The sequence below is a fragment of the Chiloscyllium punctatum genome, chromosome 5, assembly GCF_047496795.1.
Source record: "Chiloscyllium punctatum isolate Juve2018m chromosome 5, sChiPun1.3, whole genome shotgun sequence".
In the NCBI taxonomy this organism is placed as follows: domain Eukaryota; kingdom Metazoa; phylum Chordata; class Chondrichthyes; order Orectolobiformes; family Hemiscylliidae; genus Chiloscyllium; species Chiloscyllium punctatum.
In genome coordinates this window covers 126,453,876-126,471,202 of record NC_092743.1, presented here as the reverse complement: position 1 = coordinate 126,471,202, position 17,327 = coordinate 126,453,876, and the positions used below count along the sequence as shown (strand labels likewise).

General features: G+C 39.5%; 1 protein-coding gene across 8 annotated transcripts in view; it reads left to right on the top strand.

Moving 5' to 3' along the window:
* The window catches only part of rbbp8 (retinoblastoma binding protein 8), a 151,756-nt gene that overhangs the window by 117,915 nt on the left and 16,514 nt on the right, over window positions 1–17,327 (top strand). For 6 of the 8 annotated variants that reach the window (XM_072571258.1, XM_072571259.1, XM_072571260.1 and 3 more), the window contains 8 exons: window positions 392–499; window positions 2,388–2,488; window positions 3,401–3,525; window positions 9,275–9,377; window positions 9,496–10,092; window positions 12,436–12,568; window positions 14,620–14,699; window positions 15,430–15,538. In XM_072571258.1, the coding sequence (XP_072427359.1) occupies window positions 392–499; window positions 2,388–2,488; window positions 3,401–3,525; window positions 9,275–9,377; window positions 9,496–10,092; window positions 12,436–12,568; window positions 14,620–14,699; window positions 15,430–15,538 (1,356 nt within the window). The remainder of the gene's footprint in view (window positions 1–391; window positions 500–2,387; window positions 2,489–3,400; window positions 3,526–9,274; window positions 9,378–9,495; window positions 10,093–12,435; window positions 12,569–14,619; window positions 14,700–15,429; window positions 15,539–17,327) is intronic. The other 2 variants (XM_072571263.1, XM_072571266.1) reach the window with 2 other exon arrangements.

Below are 17,327 nucleotides of genomic sequence, written 5' to 3'. Positions count from 1 at the left end.
AAACATTAAAGTACTACCAATTGCATTCTGGGAATCCATGGAAAACCTTCATAGTCAAGTGAACATGGCAGAGTGTGGATAATTTGCATTAATAGAGAAAAATGCATTAAGTACTATAAATTGATCACTGTGATTCATAATATTTGGGGTTTAACAATGTCTATCAGTATCTTGCAAAATAAAATGTTTAAAATTTGGTGTAGCCAAATAAGCACCTCAAGAATTTTCAAACAGATGCTTTCAATCTTTGTAGTATTTCAAGGGCTTCATGGATGGGTAATAAATGCTGGCCAACCAACGACACTCCCATCCCACAAGAGAATTTTTAAATTGGTATAAACTGGATTCTGTAACGTTTATTTGTTATAACTAATGTTTTGCTATTGTATAGAGACGTGTAAAATGCTGTTGGCACGCTTCTCTGGCATGAACCAACCTATACAGGATGAAGAAATCCTAGTTACAGATTCCTGTGATCTTGAACAATCCTCAGAAAAGAGTATGTCTGAAAATTTGTCTGTGTATGTAAATGAATTGTTTTGATACTTGTAATGAATGGCAGATGACAGCTATAAGTTGGTTTGATAGCTCTAGTGATCTAGTGATAGCAATAGTGATCCTTGTTAGTTGAATGCATGCACCCACTATCATTGTGCAATTTGCTATTTTATATTGCAACCAGAGAAACACAAATTCAACATGTCGTTACATTCAAAGATATGTTTTAAGTCTCAACCCTGAATACCCAACATTGAGAAATAATTGAATTGTAATGTACACCATCTTTAAATTTCAATTTTAAAATTTTGAAATTCCCTGAGAGCCAAACTGCATTTTGTCTTTGTGACCTTTGTTTGAATATAGTCCACATAGTTGGACAGAAATTTTTTTTTTGTTGACTAAATATATTGGAATTGAGCAAGCGCTATACATGTGATACCAAACTTGCTCTAAAACTGTGTTTACTATAAAGGGGCTTTTTAAATACCCTTTTATATCCTCGTCCATCCCAAGATCTCCACGACTGCATCACATTAACCTTGGTTTGAGTGACCCAACTTCTAGTGACACAACTTCCAAATACCCATGACCTGGAGCCATTTGGTTTATATTTTGTTTGACTTCCTTCTTTCCTTGGTTCATTAGACCGCAGAAATCCTATTTGCTATTCATGAACTCATCAACCAGGCTACTACTTGTATTTGGATTGCTTTGTACTATTTGAAGCTCTGTATCCATCAGAGTATTATGATCTCTCCATTTCCACAATTGCTCTCAGTAATTTACTCATGACTGACTTGTGTTCAATGGCCAAAAGTTTAGCATATTCATTCGAATGCATGTTTTTAAGATTGGTTTTAAAGAATGGACGAATCGGACTGAAGGGTCTGTTTCTGTGCTGTACATCTCTATGACTGTATGGATTGAATCTACTTCACGGTTTGGGTAAATGTCCTATGCACATTCATAGCTTGTAAAGCTGCACAGGTAACCCATGTATAGTTTCCTATACAATGTTTGTATTTTTTACACTGGCAAAGGACGGGGAGATTGCATCCAATGCAGTTTTTATTTAGAAAACCAGTGCAGGGGCTTAGACTTCATAACCATTGCCTTGTTCTGTAAAATTGCAGAACTCATTCCAAACTATTGGTGTAATGCCACTCATGATATTTCTGCCAGCTACATTTTGACTTCTACCTAGTTATATCATGCCTTGAATTTGGTTTTAATGACATTCTGAATGTCATTAATAAGTGCACATTATAATGCTAGAATTTGTTGGAAATACTCAACAGGTCCGGCAGTTGCTGTGGAGAGAAAGCAGAACTAATGTTTCAAGTTTAGTGACTCTTCATCAGAACTTATAAAATGACAGATATCAGATGATAGTACTCATATTGTTAATCAATATCCCTTGGGTAAAGGAACCAGTCACCTGTGTAGATTAGCCGACAAGTGGCACCTGTCCCTCACTTGGTTCATTCCAACTTGGTTACACTTTTTAGATCTCTACAAAAGGATCGTGCATGCCACCTTACCTTCATTAAGGACATCTTAAAGAGAAATGTACAGCAGTGCTGGCATTCCTGCAGATAAATGTGATGTTGGTAAATAAGACTTTAAACTCTAATTTCTATTTGTCAAAAGGAAACACAAAGCATTTTTAATCTTTTTTTCTTGAATTCCCAAATAATAAGTGGTGTAAAGTTTTAATTTGGTGTAAACTTTCAAATATATTATATAATTAAACTTTAGATGTAATTTCCCTATTCTGTGAAGAATGCATTGGAGCCTCAATTTAAATATTTTGATTCAGCTGTATCCCCATTTTAACAAGAAACCGTTTTATTAAATGCCTTATTTAATACTTTTTGCATCTTCAGCCATGCAGATGCTAAAGGACCATTTATCTGTCGAGAAAAGCAACTTTAATCTAGCTGCTGTTGTAGCAGAAACTTTAGGACTTGGCATTTCTGAGGAACATGTAAGTACTTCATTGCAGCATTTGTTCTTTAAACTAATATGGCACTCTACTGGATTAGTGGTGCTGGAAGAACACAGCAGTTCAGGCAGCATCCAACGAGCAGCGAAATCGACGTTTCGGGCAAAAGCCCTTCATCAGGAGCCCTTCCTGATGAAGGGCTTTTGCCCGAAACGTCGATTTCGCTGCTCATTGGATGCTGCCTGAACTGCTGTGCTCTTCCAGCACCACTAATCCAGTATTTGCTTTCCAGCATCTGCAGTCATTGTTTTTACCTAATATGGCACTCTCCTGAGCTAACAATATTCATATTTTGACTCTTGCCCTAATCTGTAATAGACATTTAATTGTAATAGAATAAGCTCTTCAAAGTAAAAAACAAGTAAAAATACTTGCTTTTTAAAATTTTTGAACCATTTCCCACCTCTGGCCTGTCCTAGTGATCTGACACTACAGAGCTGCTGACATCTGGCTGGCACATGAATATTTCTTAAAAAGAACTTACTGGCGTTGTGTGCTTAATGTGTTCCCCAGGAGATAAATTAGGTCCTTAATATCAGCAAGTCTATCCTCCGGCTGATTTTTTTCCCCCTCCCCTCAGGGATATGGGAGAGGTTGGAATTGGAGGCGGAACTTGGAGTCCTGCAGCTTGCAACCACTTTTTTCTTGGCCCTGCATCCATTACCTGGGTAAATCAGCACAGAACTTAACATGGAACTCTGTGTGGCCTGACCAAGATCCTGTACAGATATAACTATTTCACTACTTTTAAATTCTATATTGCATAGTCACAGTTACATTTGCAGAGCTTTGCTAATACAATTCAATCTAAAGACTTTCTTTAGTTGTTTGGAAGTTATCTTCAAAAAAGAAAAATATTTCACCATTTGAAATATTGCTCTTTCTCTTCTTAAGGACACTCAAAGTCTTCTGAAATCGCAAAGAGACGTCACCATGACTGCACCACCTCCACGTAACATGTTGAAAAAAGATGCCAGTAAAGCGGCAAACTCCAAACTTTTGGAGGATAGTGCCACTGGGTACGTGCATGTTATTAACGCAATGATTATACTTTCCTTAGGACCATGAGCAGTAAAACCCATGTAACGTTCAGTACGTTTCAGCTTCATGTTAACTTTCTTAAATATATTTTATTGTTGTTAATAAAGTATAGCAATTCAGTATCGCCAATGTTGCAAGTTTCATTTTAATGTTTATCATAGACCTCCTGTTCACATGGTCTTTACCCATTGCTCCCTTCCTCAACCCTGAAAATGCTGTTTCCCCATCCCACTCAAATCCTGTTCCCCATTCCCTATCTGATGTGCCCACTGCCACCATTGGGTACTTTTAACTGCTCTGCCCTGGCACTTGTCCTTTTCACTGGTCCTCTCGCTCCTGTTCTGCACTCACTCAAGTCCTGGGCTCCATCTATTGGCAGAAGCTAGTCAGTGCAGGTAGTCATAGAACTTCACTGATAGCTACATTAAGCAATCCTTACTACTGGATGAAGCCTGAACAGCCTAAAACTATATTTGGTGACTTTTTAAAAACATTTATATGCAGTATTTATACTTGTGTATTTATTTTAAAATTTATTTGAAAATCATTTGATTTGTGAATGCAGGCATTTAGGAATGTAAAGTGTTTCAGCTTAGAATGTTTTAATGTATTTTGGCTGAGAAAGATCCAGGTGCCTAACTGTACACGTTTTTATATTTGGTTTTTATTTTGAAAGTTATTTCAGCTAGGAATGCACAGTATTGCACATATAAAGTACAAGTACAGGTAAAGCATTTCAACATGTACTTTTTTTCTAGGCAACACATGTTCAAAGTAATCTAGCTCCATTTTTAATATTTGGTTTATTTAGGAAACTGCAATTCACTTAAAGTCTTTTTACTAAGAGTCACAATTTTCAGGAATACAGCCATGACTGTAAATGAGGAACTGCAGTATGACTGTGGTGCTAGAGCAAAAGGTTGCAGTTTTCAAACCCAACACAATTTTTGTGTCAGCTTGAATATGTGTGAGACATAGCCAGCTTGGACCTGTCAAGAAGGATTTGGCTGTTAAACAAATATAAATCTAAAGTATTATTGCAACATTGCAGAGAGGACCCTGCTTCTGGATCACCTTTTATTGTCACCAAATTTGATATATTTTGTGAAGGCCCTGCTGGTGGTAATTCTCCAGTGCTTTGAGGTTCTTGCTGTGAGTTGTTCAACGTTCCAAAGCACAGGAGAGTATGGAATAAACAAAGCTGTTTGGTAAGCCATAGCTTTCAGCTTGGGTTAGAGATCCAGGTCCTTACAGTTGTTTCCTAAGTTGGCACATAGGAAGCAATAGTGAATGAAGCTGAGCAATTGCAGGTTGAACATGCATGTCAACCTTCTTTGATTCACATACGATGTCCAGGTTCCTTTGAAAAGCAATATTGCCTAATCTCTCTCCATTTGAAAAGAATTCTGTCTTTTCTATTTGATTTCCAAAATGCCTCATTTCACATTTTGCCACTACTGCCTTTATTTCTTGACCACTTACGCAACCTGTTTGTATCCTCTTGCAGCCTCCTTGTGTCTTACTGGCATTTTGCTTTGGAACAGCAGTGAACTTAAATATATTACACAAATAGGACAGCCCTGGCAGGCGGTAAGACATAGGAGCAGAAATTAGGCCGTTGAGGCCATTGAGCCAGCTCCACCTTTCAATCATGGCTGATAAGTTTCTGAAACCTGTTCTCCCGCTTTCTCCCCCTAACCCTTCATTCCCTTAATATTCATGAACCTATCTATCTCACTCTTAAATATATTCAATGACCTGGCCTCCACAGCCTTCACTGGCAGTGAATTCCATAGATTCACCACTCTTTGGCTGAAGAAGTTTCTCCTTATCCTCATTCTAAAAGATCTTCCCTTTATTCTAAGGCCGTGCCCTTGGGTCCTAGTCTCTCCTACCAATGGAAACATCTACTCTGTCCAGGCCATTCAATGTTCTATGTATTTCATAGAAGTAGATCCCCCCTCATACTTCTAAACTCCACAGAGTGTAGACCCAGAGTCCTCAAATGTTCTTCATATGTTAAGCTTTTCATTCCTGAAACCATTCTCATGAACCACCTCTGAACAAGCTCCAGGGCAAGTACATCCTTCATGACATATGGGGCCCAAAACTGCAAATGTGGTCTGACTAGAGTCTTTGAGCCTCAGCGATGCAGCCCTGCATTTATATTTAATCCCCTCAAAATTAATGCCCACCATTGCATTTGCCTTCCTAACTACTGACTCAACCTGCAAGTTTACCTTGACAGAATCCTGGACTAGAATTCCCAAATCTCTTTGCACTTCAAACTTCTGCGTTTTCTCCCCATATAGAAGATAGTCCATGTCTCTATCCTTCCTACCAAAGTGCATGACCTCACACTTCCCACGTTGTACTCCATCTGCTACTTCTTTGCCTACTCTCCTAATCTGTCCAAATCCTTCTGCAGCCTCCCCACCTCCTCAATGCGACCTGTCCCTCTATCTTTGTATCATATGCAAACTCAGCCAGAATGCCTTCAGTTCCTTCATCTAGATCATTAATATATAAAATGAAAATTTGTGGTCCCAACACTGAGCCTTACCGAACACTACTTGTCACCAGCTACCATCCTGAGAAGGACCCTTTTATCCCCACTCTGTTTTTTCCCAGACAGCCAAGCTTCTATTCATGTTAGCATCTTGCCTCTAATACCATGGGCCTTTAACTTACTCAGTAGCCTCCTGTATGATACCTTGTCAAAAACCTTGTTGAATTTCAGGTAGATAACATTGGTTTAACCTGCTCATTACTTCAGTTTAGGCTGTTTAACATTGCTGAATTATTTCGCCCTGCGTTGATTCTGTTTTTTTTCTCTCTCATCCAATCTCTTCCCAGATATATTCATGATTCTTCTGACACTTTACATTGGTCCCACAATTTCCAGTTTCCTAGCTCCAGCAGCTACATCTTCATCATGAAGATCCCTCTCCCAGTCTGTGTTCCCATTAGTATTGGATGAAGGCTCTCTGCTTCTTTATTGATAGATGAATGAATGGTCCCATTCACCACCCAATCCTTTGCCTGGTTTTGAACAATTTCTACTTTAAATTGTGTCATTTTCTCCAAGTCAAAGGTATGGCAGTTGTTACCTGTGGGAGTTCTAGTTAAGCCAGCCCCTTTGTGAGGTATGCAGGGGCCCTCATCAAGCCCCTGGTACATAGATGACGTAATTGATTTTGCTTCTTCTTCTCATGTGGAATTGGAAGCATTTAACAGGCTTGTTTCCTATTCTTCCCCCTCGCCGCCCCCCCACCCCCCTCCCCCTACCCCTTCCTTGAGTTTTATGTTTTCATTTCTGCAATGGATATCTATCAATATCCATTATAAACCCACCAACTCAGTTACCTTGACTGCACTTACACACTTCCTGCTTTCGGTAAGGACTCTATTTCATTCCATTCTTGTAGTTTCTCCCACTCTGTTGCAACTGTTCAATGATGCTACCTCTCACAGTGATGTCTCCATCATGTCCCCCTCTTTCCTCAACCAAGGAAACCCCACACTACCCCTTTACTGCAATAGTGAGGTACGTAGCCATGCCTGATCAATTTCCTGGGCTTCTACCCTCATCCCTCCTGCCACGTCTCTTTCTCCCCCCCCCCCTCCCCCCAAACACAACGATAGGGTGCCCTGTGCCCTGTTTAGCTCATTTTTCAACTTAACTGTGTTTGCCTTCAAAAGATGATTTTTCACCCATTCTACCATCTCCAACAGGATACCACCACCAAATGCATCTTCCCTTCCCATCTCTTCTCAGCATTCCATAGAGTTATTTCCTCTATGACACCCTGCTACACTACTGCATCACTCCCAGCATTACCTCACCACCACTTCCTCAAAATCCATTTCCCCATCTTCTAGGTGCTGCACATCCATCCTGCTAGTTATAACCTCAAAACTGCCAAAATGTTAAATTTGATTGCTTTTTCTAACTCCTTATTGATTTTTCTTGATTATGTTATGATTTTCTAAAGTGTTCTGTTTTTACATCCCTTATTATTTTAGCACTTTTCCTGCTATTATGGTTAGACTAATTGGTTTACAGTTTTCTGTTTTCTCTTTCCCACCTTGCTTGGATATTGGGGTCATATTTGCTATTTTCCACTTTGGGGTCTATTCCCAATGTAGAGAATTCTGGAAAAGTATTTGAGTTAAATACGAAGGAAGTAATACTAGAACATTTGTAAAATCATCATCTCGTCAAGCAGAGTCAGCGTAGCTTCATGAGAGAGAAATCATGTCTGACTAATTTATTAGAGGTTTTTGAGAAAGTATCACCAGAGTGGATAGAAGGGATAGAAAGCATTCAACAAGATACCTCACAAAAGGTTGTCAAAAAGCCCATGGTGTTGGAGATGGTAAGTTGGCATGGTTAGGGAATTGGCTAATGAGCAGGAAATAGCCACCATGGATAAAGGCTTCTTTTTCAGATTGGTGACCAGTGGGATTCCACAGGGATCAGAGCTGAGACCACAAATGTTTACAAGATATATAAATTAGTGGAAGAAGGAAGTGGATATACTGCTGCCAGATTTACAGACGACATGAAAAATAGGTGGAAAGACAGATTGTGAGAGGGCTGCAGCAGTTTACAGATATTGATAAGTAAGTGGGCAAAAATTTAGGAAATGGAGTATAAAGTAGGAAAGTATTAAGTTATTCATTTTGGTAGGGAGAGCAAAAGAAAATAATAATACTTAAATGAAGAAAACCTCAGAGCTGCAACCCAAAGGGAGTTAGTTGGTGCGTAATTGTGCAACCATTCAAAGAAAGCTAGCACACAGGTGCAATATGTTATCAGGAAGGCAAATGGAATGCTGTTCTTTATTTCAAGAAGCTCGATCATAAGAGTAGTGAAGTCTTACTGCAACTTTACAAGGCACTGGTGTGACCATATCTGGAGTTCTGTGAGCAGTTTTGATCTCCTTTGAGAAAATATATTATTTAATTGGAGGCAGTTCTGAGAATGTTCACCAGGATGATGCCTGGTATGGAGGCAGTGTCTTATGAGCAAATATTAAGCAGGTTGGGACTCTACCCACTGCTGTTTAGAAGAATGAAAGGTGGTCTCGTTGAAACAAGTGAGATTCTTAAGGAGCTTGACAAGGTAAATGCTGAGAGAATGTTTCTCCTCATGGGAGAATCGTAGACTAGAGGGCATTGTCTCAGAATAAAAGGTTGCTGATTAAAGACCAAAAATAAGTGGAATTTCTTCTCTGAGTGATTTTTTTGAAATTCCTTGCCACAGAGAGGTCTAGGGTCAGAATCCTTGTGTATATTTAAGGTTGAGATAGATGGATAAATTCTTGATCACTAGGGGAATCAAGGGTTATGGGAAAAGAACAGGAGAATGGACATGGCAACAGTTGGATCAGTGATAATCATATTGAATTGTGGAGCAGGTTTGAGGGGCTGAATGGCCTGCTTCTGTTTCTTTTTCTTGTGGTCTTATGAAATATCTAAATCAAGCATGCATCATCTCTGTAGCCGTTGTACAATGTGTGTGTGCATTTCCTTCCTTTGCCCAATTTCTCAAAATTCATATTGTAATAAATTAATTATTTCCAAATATGCAGGTTTATTTATAACATAGATCATAGCTAAATGTGGCTGGAATATTCATATGTCTACCAAGTGCTGTGATTTATTGTTGTCTGTTGCCCAATTGAGAGAAGGCAACCAAAAAGTCTTAATATTTTCTTTCAGGTTTTCTTGTGTAGTAGAAGGAAATGAACAAAGTGGAAAGTGGGTTTCTCAGTGTACATCTCCTGTATTTGGAATTTCAACTAAAGATTTCACTGATCGCGAAGTAAGTCTGTCATCTTTTTTTGACAAACAGTTCCATTGGAAGAATTGGAATTTCTTGGACATGTTTGGCTATGAAATCCAAACGTTCAAAACACTGTTCTTATTTCCTTTTGACTTAGCAGATGACAATGGTCCAACATGTTGAAGAATCAAAGCTGGGTGAACAAAAGATTGTAAAAAATCACATTGAAATTAAGTCCGATACAGCTGGGAGCACCTCTTACCTGTCTACATCTAACAGGTCGGCGAAAAGAAAAAAAATAGAAGATGAAAGGGATTTGCTCACTAATTGTGAAAAGCCTTCTTTTAGTAAAGAAAATCTTTCTTCAAAATCAGAAAAGGCTGTTTCTGTAAACAATGATAATCTTGATAAGCCATTGGACTTGTCAGATCATGTTTCTAGTGGCCGGTTGGGAGATAGAAGCCAAGGGAAAGATGCAGTGTGTAATAAGCTTATGCAAGTTAACCAACTGGAATCCCTGAAACAAAGTACAAAGATGACAAATTTCGGAAGAGCCTATAATGGACTTAATAAGGATCCACAGGATGATGTTTATCTGCAAGAGACCATTGGGAGATCGCGTAGTGAAACATGTCAAGATGTTAAAGTAAAAAGTGAGAAAAGTGATGAGGATGCTGATTCATCAATTTGTAGATATTCTCAGCTGCAATCCAGTGATTTTTCTCAGAATGGACAACTTCCTGGTGACCAAAAGGTATGTTTTCTGTATATAGATAATATAGTTTACTTTGCCACATTTGTTCAAAGTGAGAATACCTGTGTAGAATCTCTCCATTGCAAATGAATGGAAAATGAAAGCATGGTAAGACGTGCGGTATTATAGTTTGAGCTACGACATTGGAAACAGCAGTGGGCACCTTGAACCTACTTTGTCATTCGATTAGATTATGGCTGATCTGAACCTTAATGGTATTTGTCTCTTATAGTTCCATATCTGTCGACCCTTTACCCAAACAAAAACTAATGTCAGCAGTAGTCATCGATTGTTCCAAAATGTAGATTTTTTACTATCCTTTGTGTGAATAGTGGCAGCATTGAGGCTAATGGGATTCTTCCATGCTACTGAGCTTCTGTAATATCAATCTTCCGGGGTTGGTAGACAGCTAGCCCTCTCCCAGGATAGGCGCAAGAAAATCATAGCGTTTCTACCAGACTGCACTCAGTGGCAATGAAGATGATGTGGCTGTAGGAAGTTACACTTCTTACTCATTCCCCAGACCACACATCGCAGTGCAAGATCCTGGTCAAACATAAATGAGTTGAAAAATATGTTTTCATTTCCAAATTCATATCAGAAATGAACTTTTAGCAATAATTTATATATCATGTTACATATGCACGTGCGTGTGTGTTATTCTACAAAATAATAATCAGAGGAAAGTTTTTGGCCAGAAGATGTAGGCAACAGGAATAAGGGAATGAGGCTTTTAGTTTGTACAGGGCTTACCTTTAACTGAGTAGGTTTAAAAAAAATCTATGAAGGAAAGATTCACTGCCAGATCTGGCGATGGTGGATGAACTAAAGCTGTGAAGAGAAATAAATATAACATAAAATATCAGCAATAGCAATGAACAAAACAACCAAAAGTACTCCCAATGCTAGAAATCAAAGAAAAGCAGAACTTGCTGGAAAAACTCAACAGGTCTGGCAACATCTGTGGAGAGAAATCGAGAGTTAACATTTCTTTCTTCAGAACATAAGTAGCAATAGCAATGAAGTTCTGTGTATTGTATGGGCCAAACTCATTTTAAGTGACTTTGAATTGGGATGTTAAAAAATATAAGGAAAGCAGCAGCAGTGTGTGGCAGGAACAAATATATAGAGACTGGGAGAGAAGTTAGAACAATTAGGAAACAAGATGGAATCATGAAAAAATCAAGGAACTTGAAACAAAACCAAAAGCAAAAGATTTTACAAACAAAAAGAAAAGTCAGGTTGAGAATATGGATCACTGAAGAATGAACAGGATAAAATCAAAATCTGTAAACTTAAAATGACACAAAAGGTTAACTAATTACTATGCTTCAATATTTACTTGGGTAATGATAAATAATCTCAAGATTAAGCAGCACCCCAGAATTGAGTGTATGCTTTGCAGGAACGGTTTTAAATAATGGGCCACATTGCCAAATATATTTGAGAGATTCACTTCAGGTTGGACCTTTTTATAAGTTGACGACGTGTTGTCTCTTTCCCTCTACTACCTCAATTAATGGATTCCGTGGCTTCAATATCCATGTTATTTTGTTGAAGATCTGAAAATGGGCTGATTTAGACCAGTGGGCAGAGATGACACACTCAAGATGTTGCACTCAAGTTTCAGAGGCTAAAACATAGTCTGTATCCAAAGGGATGTAGATTTCTGCCCCATTCTTTGGCAACAGCAGGTCTGCTGTGCCCTCATCTTTTCCTTCATTGCTCATGTAGAGTAAGTGAACCCGTAGCAAGACCCCCTTGACTAAACACTCCCTTTGTCTATGTCACTTTTTATATGGTTTCCACTGAAGTGAAATGGCACAGCACTGGCTCTGCTGAGGTAAATTTCTCCGTGAATTTCTGAGAAAAATATTGCTTGAGTTTTGAAGTCTTTGCTAAGATCATGAAGGGTTGATGTGTCCAAAGTTAATTTCAAATATACTTTATCTCGAACAGGAAAAGAACTGTAAAATTTCAGCCATGTTTTTTGACTTCTGGAAATCCTCAATACTGATTTTTTTTTTTGTTTTGCTTTTGTTCAGCAGTCACCATTTAAAGGGATCATGAAGGACTGGCCATCAAAATAATATGTAGCTTCTTTAACGTCAGCTAGTCTGAAATTTAATTGTCAATCAGAATCTTAATTAGTCTCAAACTGCTATTTCTGCAATTTGGTTCAGCTTGTTTACGAAGATGATACCTTTACGCAGGTGGACTAAACTGCTAAAGACTTCAGCTTGACCCCAATGAAAGATCTGTAGTGCCAACAGAAAACTTGGAGAAATCAATCCCATTTTTCATTATTCATTTCCTAAAAAGTATTTCATATTCTTGTCTCAGGATTTTGAAGTCGAAGTTCCAACAAGGAAAATTGCAAAAACAGCATCCACAGAATCAGAGCCCACCTCGGTACTTCAACCAAACCCAAATCCTTGTGCAACAATTGGAAAGTGTAAAAACACTGATAATGATGGTAAGTTAGTAATTCAGGTAACTCAGTAGCATTCAAATGATTCAATTGAATTGTGCACTTTGGATAATGTATCATGATTCTTGTCTGGTTTAGAATATTGTGAACTGGCTAATTGTTTTGAGAAATTTTGAGACTATTGTCTTTATTTTGAGTTTCTTCTTCCAGTCTGCTCCACTACAGCTTGGATCTAAAGCAAAATGTCAGTTTAAGGACCAGACATTAGTCTTCCATATCTGAAAAAAACTTATCCAGTTTCTTTTGTTTTTTCAAATTGATTATTCTAAGTCCCCCTTTTCAAACATTTTAAGCATCTAAAGATAGTATTTTCTTTGTAATTCATATTTTGAATTGAAATAAAAATGAGTCGGTGCTCCATTCAATGCTTTAGTGTTTTACACTATTCAACTTGGGGGCAACTTTTCAATTATTTCAGTTGACCCTGTTCTATGCTATTGTTTGGCTTTGGAATCTATGCCATAGATTGTCTTAATTTCTCTCTACCATCACCTGGTCCAGGTTTGGCATATAGTCCTCATCCAGCAGGGAGTTGTTAAACTTGTATCGAACTTTGATGAGCTGTCACTTGGTGAACTGTTTAGTATGGAGGCAATGAAGAAAATTAATAACAGATTCCTGAAAATGATAGCAGAACTGAAAGATTACACTCGAAGAATTAAGTAACACAGTTTTTTAAAATGGCAAAGTAATTTGAGAGACTAGACATTGGGATGATGGAATACACACCTAGAAGCCATAAGTCTAAGGTAGTCGCTAATAAGTGCAGTAAGGAATTCAGGAGGATTTTCTTTACTCTGATTAGAGGTAGAACTTTCTGCTAAGTGAAATGAATGGGTACATATTATTTAAGAAATAATTAGATAAATTCATAAGGGAAAAAAAACAATGGAAGGGCAAGGACTTGAGTTAAATCAGGTGGGAAGAGGCTGGTCTAGTGTATAAACACTAACGTGGGCCAGCTAGTGTTGATTCTGAAACATAAATTCAACCCATTAGGATTAGAGTTCTCACGTCCAAGACTGGCATACTCCCAACCTATGGATGTTTAATGTGTTAAGTGCACTGTATAAACATAAGTCAGTGTTCTTGCAGATCAGCAAAACAAGCCCAAGTAATAGGACAGACTGGCAACAATATAAACAGGCTAGTTTCCCAGTCACTGCTTCTAAATTTATCTCTCAACTTTTCCCATTTCTGGTTGGTATTGTTGACTATTCAAGCATAGCAGTTGCCCTTTAGTACCTTTTCTCATGATGCATCATTCACACGTGACTCTTGAATGCTGCTGGCAATCCAGTTATGGCCGATAGCAAGCTAATACTAATCCAGTTTCGTTTGCAATAGCTACTTATACAGTTCCAGCAGGGCACACAGTGGCTGCCCCTTCCTAATCCATAGATTCTGCAGCCTATCGAACAACTTCACTGTACCTTAACAAAGCACCAATATTAATTGCATCCACCATCCATCAAGTGAAAATTTAAGTACTCTTGAGAGTCTTCTCTAGCCTCAAGCATTTCTGATTAATATTGGCACCAATGAGCATTTTGCCTTGTTTTGTAAACCTGTTTAAATACCAGATCAGAGGTTTCAACTTTTTCACAAAGAACATAGCAAGTTTCAGTGTATTAAATATTTTTCATTATAAAACAAACCAGTTGCTGCAACTAGATGAGCTTTCCTTCATCTTTCTCTCCCTAATGCTGTTTCGTTCTGTCTTTTTCTTGTATCTCTTTCGCTCCTTATCCTTCTGTTTCCTCTCTCTGCTCTCACTTCTTTCAGTCTCTTCTGGGCTGCTCTTGCCTGTTTAACGCTTGCTTCAAGCAAACAAGACCCATTTGGATTTTATATATTTTGTACCTTTATCTTTATATTCCTTTGTCAGTAGCAAATGTAATTCCATCTTTTCCACAGCCGAATCATTTTGATTTGTTGCAAAATAAAAATAAGCCACCCTATCTTTCTGATAAGATGAGGTCTATTTAAAAATTGAGATAACATGCTCATTGATTTTAAAATTTTGATAATTTCAGCAACAAAATCAGAAAACATTCAGTGGAGCATGGATCCAGGAGCAGATTGCACAATGGGTGCTTCAGAAGTGGACTCCAAGGTAACCGATTATATAAATGTGAGACTGTTTGTATTATGTTTGGATCAGTTGTTCATTCTTATTTGAAATCATAGATGATTGCAATATAAAATGAGGCCATTCAACTCAATGCTAGCTCTTTGAGTGGTAGAATATGGGATTAGAGTTGTTAGGTAGTTGTTTTTAACTGATAAGGTTGCAATGGACCAAAGAGCCATTTTCTGTGCTATAGATCTATATGGCCCTGACATCAATTCAAAAGTAATTTTTATTGCACTGTTCATATCCCATAACCTTTATCACGCTGCACATGCATTGAAACGTAAAGAGAGAATCGGGATAGGGTGCAAGTGGAGGGAGGAGAGCAGGTGGATAGGAGAGAATTGGATGCTGGGTGGTGGGGAATGAGGATTGTGGGGAATGCTTTGATTCTTGGATTCCTGATTTGGCTGTCTGTGCATGATTTAAAGCAATGTCAGCAAACACACAATTTTAATTCATTTTAAATGAAACAATATCAATGATATTCTGAAAATTCGAGCGATTCAACTGGACTCATTCTGCAGTGATATCATAAATTACCACCTGTCTGCTTTATTTTGTGGTGAACAAATCACTCAAATCTGAATTATGCATTAGGAATGCAAAAAAAAATTCCATTTATTAGAACATTAATCATACGTAATGCTTTTATTCAATTGTAGAATAAAAGCTGTTGATAGAACAATTTAAATTTTCTTTATTTCTCTAGAAAGCCATCAGGCAACCAGGGATGAATAGCATGGATATGGACTGCACTTATGTGAGTGAAAGTATGTTGCAGAAACCAAAAGAATCAAGAATCAACCAGTCTAACTTTGGTAAGGAAACAAAAAGAATATTTTATTTTACTCTTAAGCAATTCTGGGCTAATTTCAACAGCACAATTTAGCGCAAAGACACTTTATTCCAACTAGCAATGCTGAAAATATAAAATCAATATTTCAATTACAGACCTTTGGAGTTCTAACATGTCATCAAACAAATTATGTGAATGCTGTCGCCTTCTAGTGTGGAATTTAATTCCCTCCCTAAGCACGGGTGGGTAAATGCAGTTGGAGAGCCTATCATTTTCTAACTGCCCCTTACCTAAGGTGTAGAAAAGCTCAAATTGAGCCTTGCCACCTAAATGGGAGAAAGTGAGGATTGCAGATGCTGGAGAGCAGAGCTGAAAAATGTGTTGCTGGAAAAGCACAGCAGGCCAGGCGGCATCAAAGGAGCAGGAGAATTGACTGGAACAGTCCATCTTCCGCAGCTACACTGTCCCCACCTTTTCCTCCGCTACATCGATGATTGTATCAGCGCTACCTCGTGCTCCCACGAGGAGTTTGAACAGTTCATCCACTTTACTAACACCTTCTATCCCGGCCTCAAATTTACCTGGACCGTCTCGGACTCCTCCCTCCCCTTCCTAGACCTCTCCATTTCTATCTCGGACGACCGACTCAACACGGACATTTCCTGTAAACCGACTGACTCCCACAGCTACCTAGATTACACCTCCTCCCACCCTGCCCCCTGTAAAAATGCCATCCCATATTCCCAATTCCTTCGCCTCCGCCGCATCTGCTCCCAGGAGGACCAGTTCCAATATCGAACAACCCAGATGGCCGCCTCCTTCAAAGACCGCAATTTCCCCTCAGACCTGGTTGACAATGCTATCCACCGCATCTCCTCCACTTCCCACTCCTCCGCCCTTGAACCCCGTCCCTCCGATCGCCACCAGAACAGAACCCCACTGGTCCTCACCTACCACCCCACCAACCTCCAGATACATCGTATCATCCTTCGTCATTTCCGCCACCTCCAAACAGACCCCACCACCATGGATATATTTCCCTCCCCTCCCCTGTCAGCGTTCCGGAAAGACTATTCCCTCCGCGAGCCCCTCGTTAGGTCCACACCCCCCACCAACCCAACCTCCACTCGCGGCACCTTCCCCTGCAACCGCAAGAAATGCAAAACTTGCGCCCACACCTCCCCCCTTACTTCCCTCCAAGGCCCCAAGGGATCCTTCCATATCCGTCACAAATTCACCTGCACCTCCACACACATTATTTACTGCACCCGATGTGGCCTCCTATACATTGGGGAGACAGGCCGCCTATTTGCGGAACGTTTCAGAGAACACCTTTGGGAGACCCGCACCAACCAACCCAACCGCCCCGTGGCTGAACACTTTAACTCCCCCTCCCACTTCGCCAAGGACATGCAGGTCCTTGGACTCCTCCATCGCCAGACCATGGCAACACGACACCTGGAGGAAGAGCACCTCATCTTCCATCTAGGAACCCTCCAACCACAAGGGATGAATGCAGATTTCTCCAGCTTCCTCATTTCCCTTCCCCCCCACCTTTTCTCAGTCCCAACCCTCGGACTCAGCACCGCCTTCTTGACCTGCAAGCTTCTTCCTGACCTCTCCGTTCCCAACCCCTCTCCGGCCTATCACCCTCACCTTAATCTCCTTCCACCTATCGCATTCCCAACGCCCCTCCTCCCTACCTTTCATCTTAGCCTGCTTGGCACACCCTCCTCATTCCTGAAGAAGGGCTTATGCCCGAAATGTCGATTCTCCTTCTTCTTTGATGCTGCCTGACCTGCTGCGCTTTT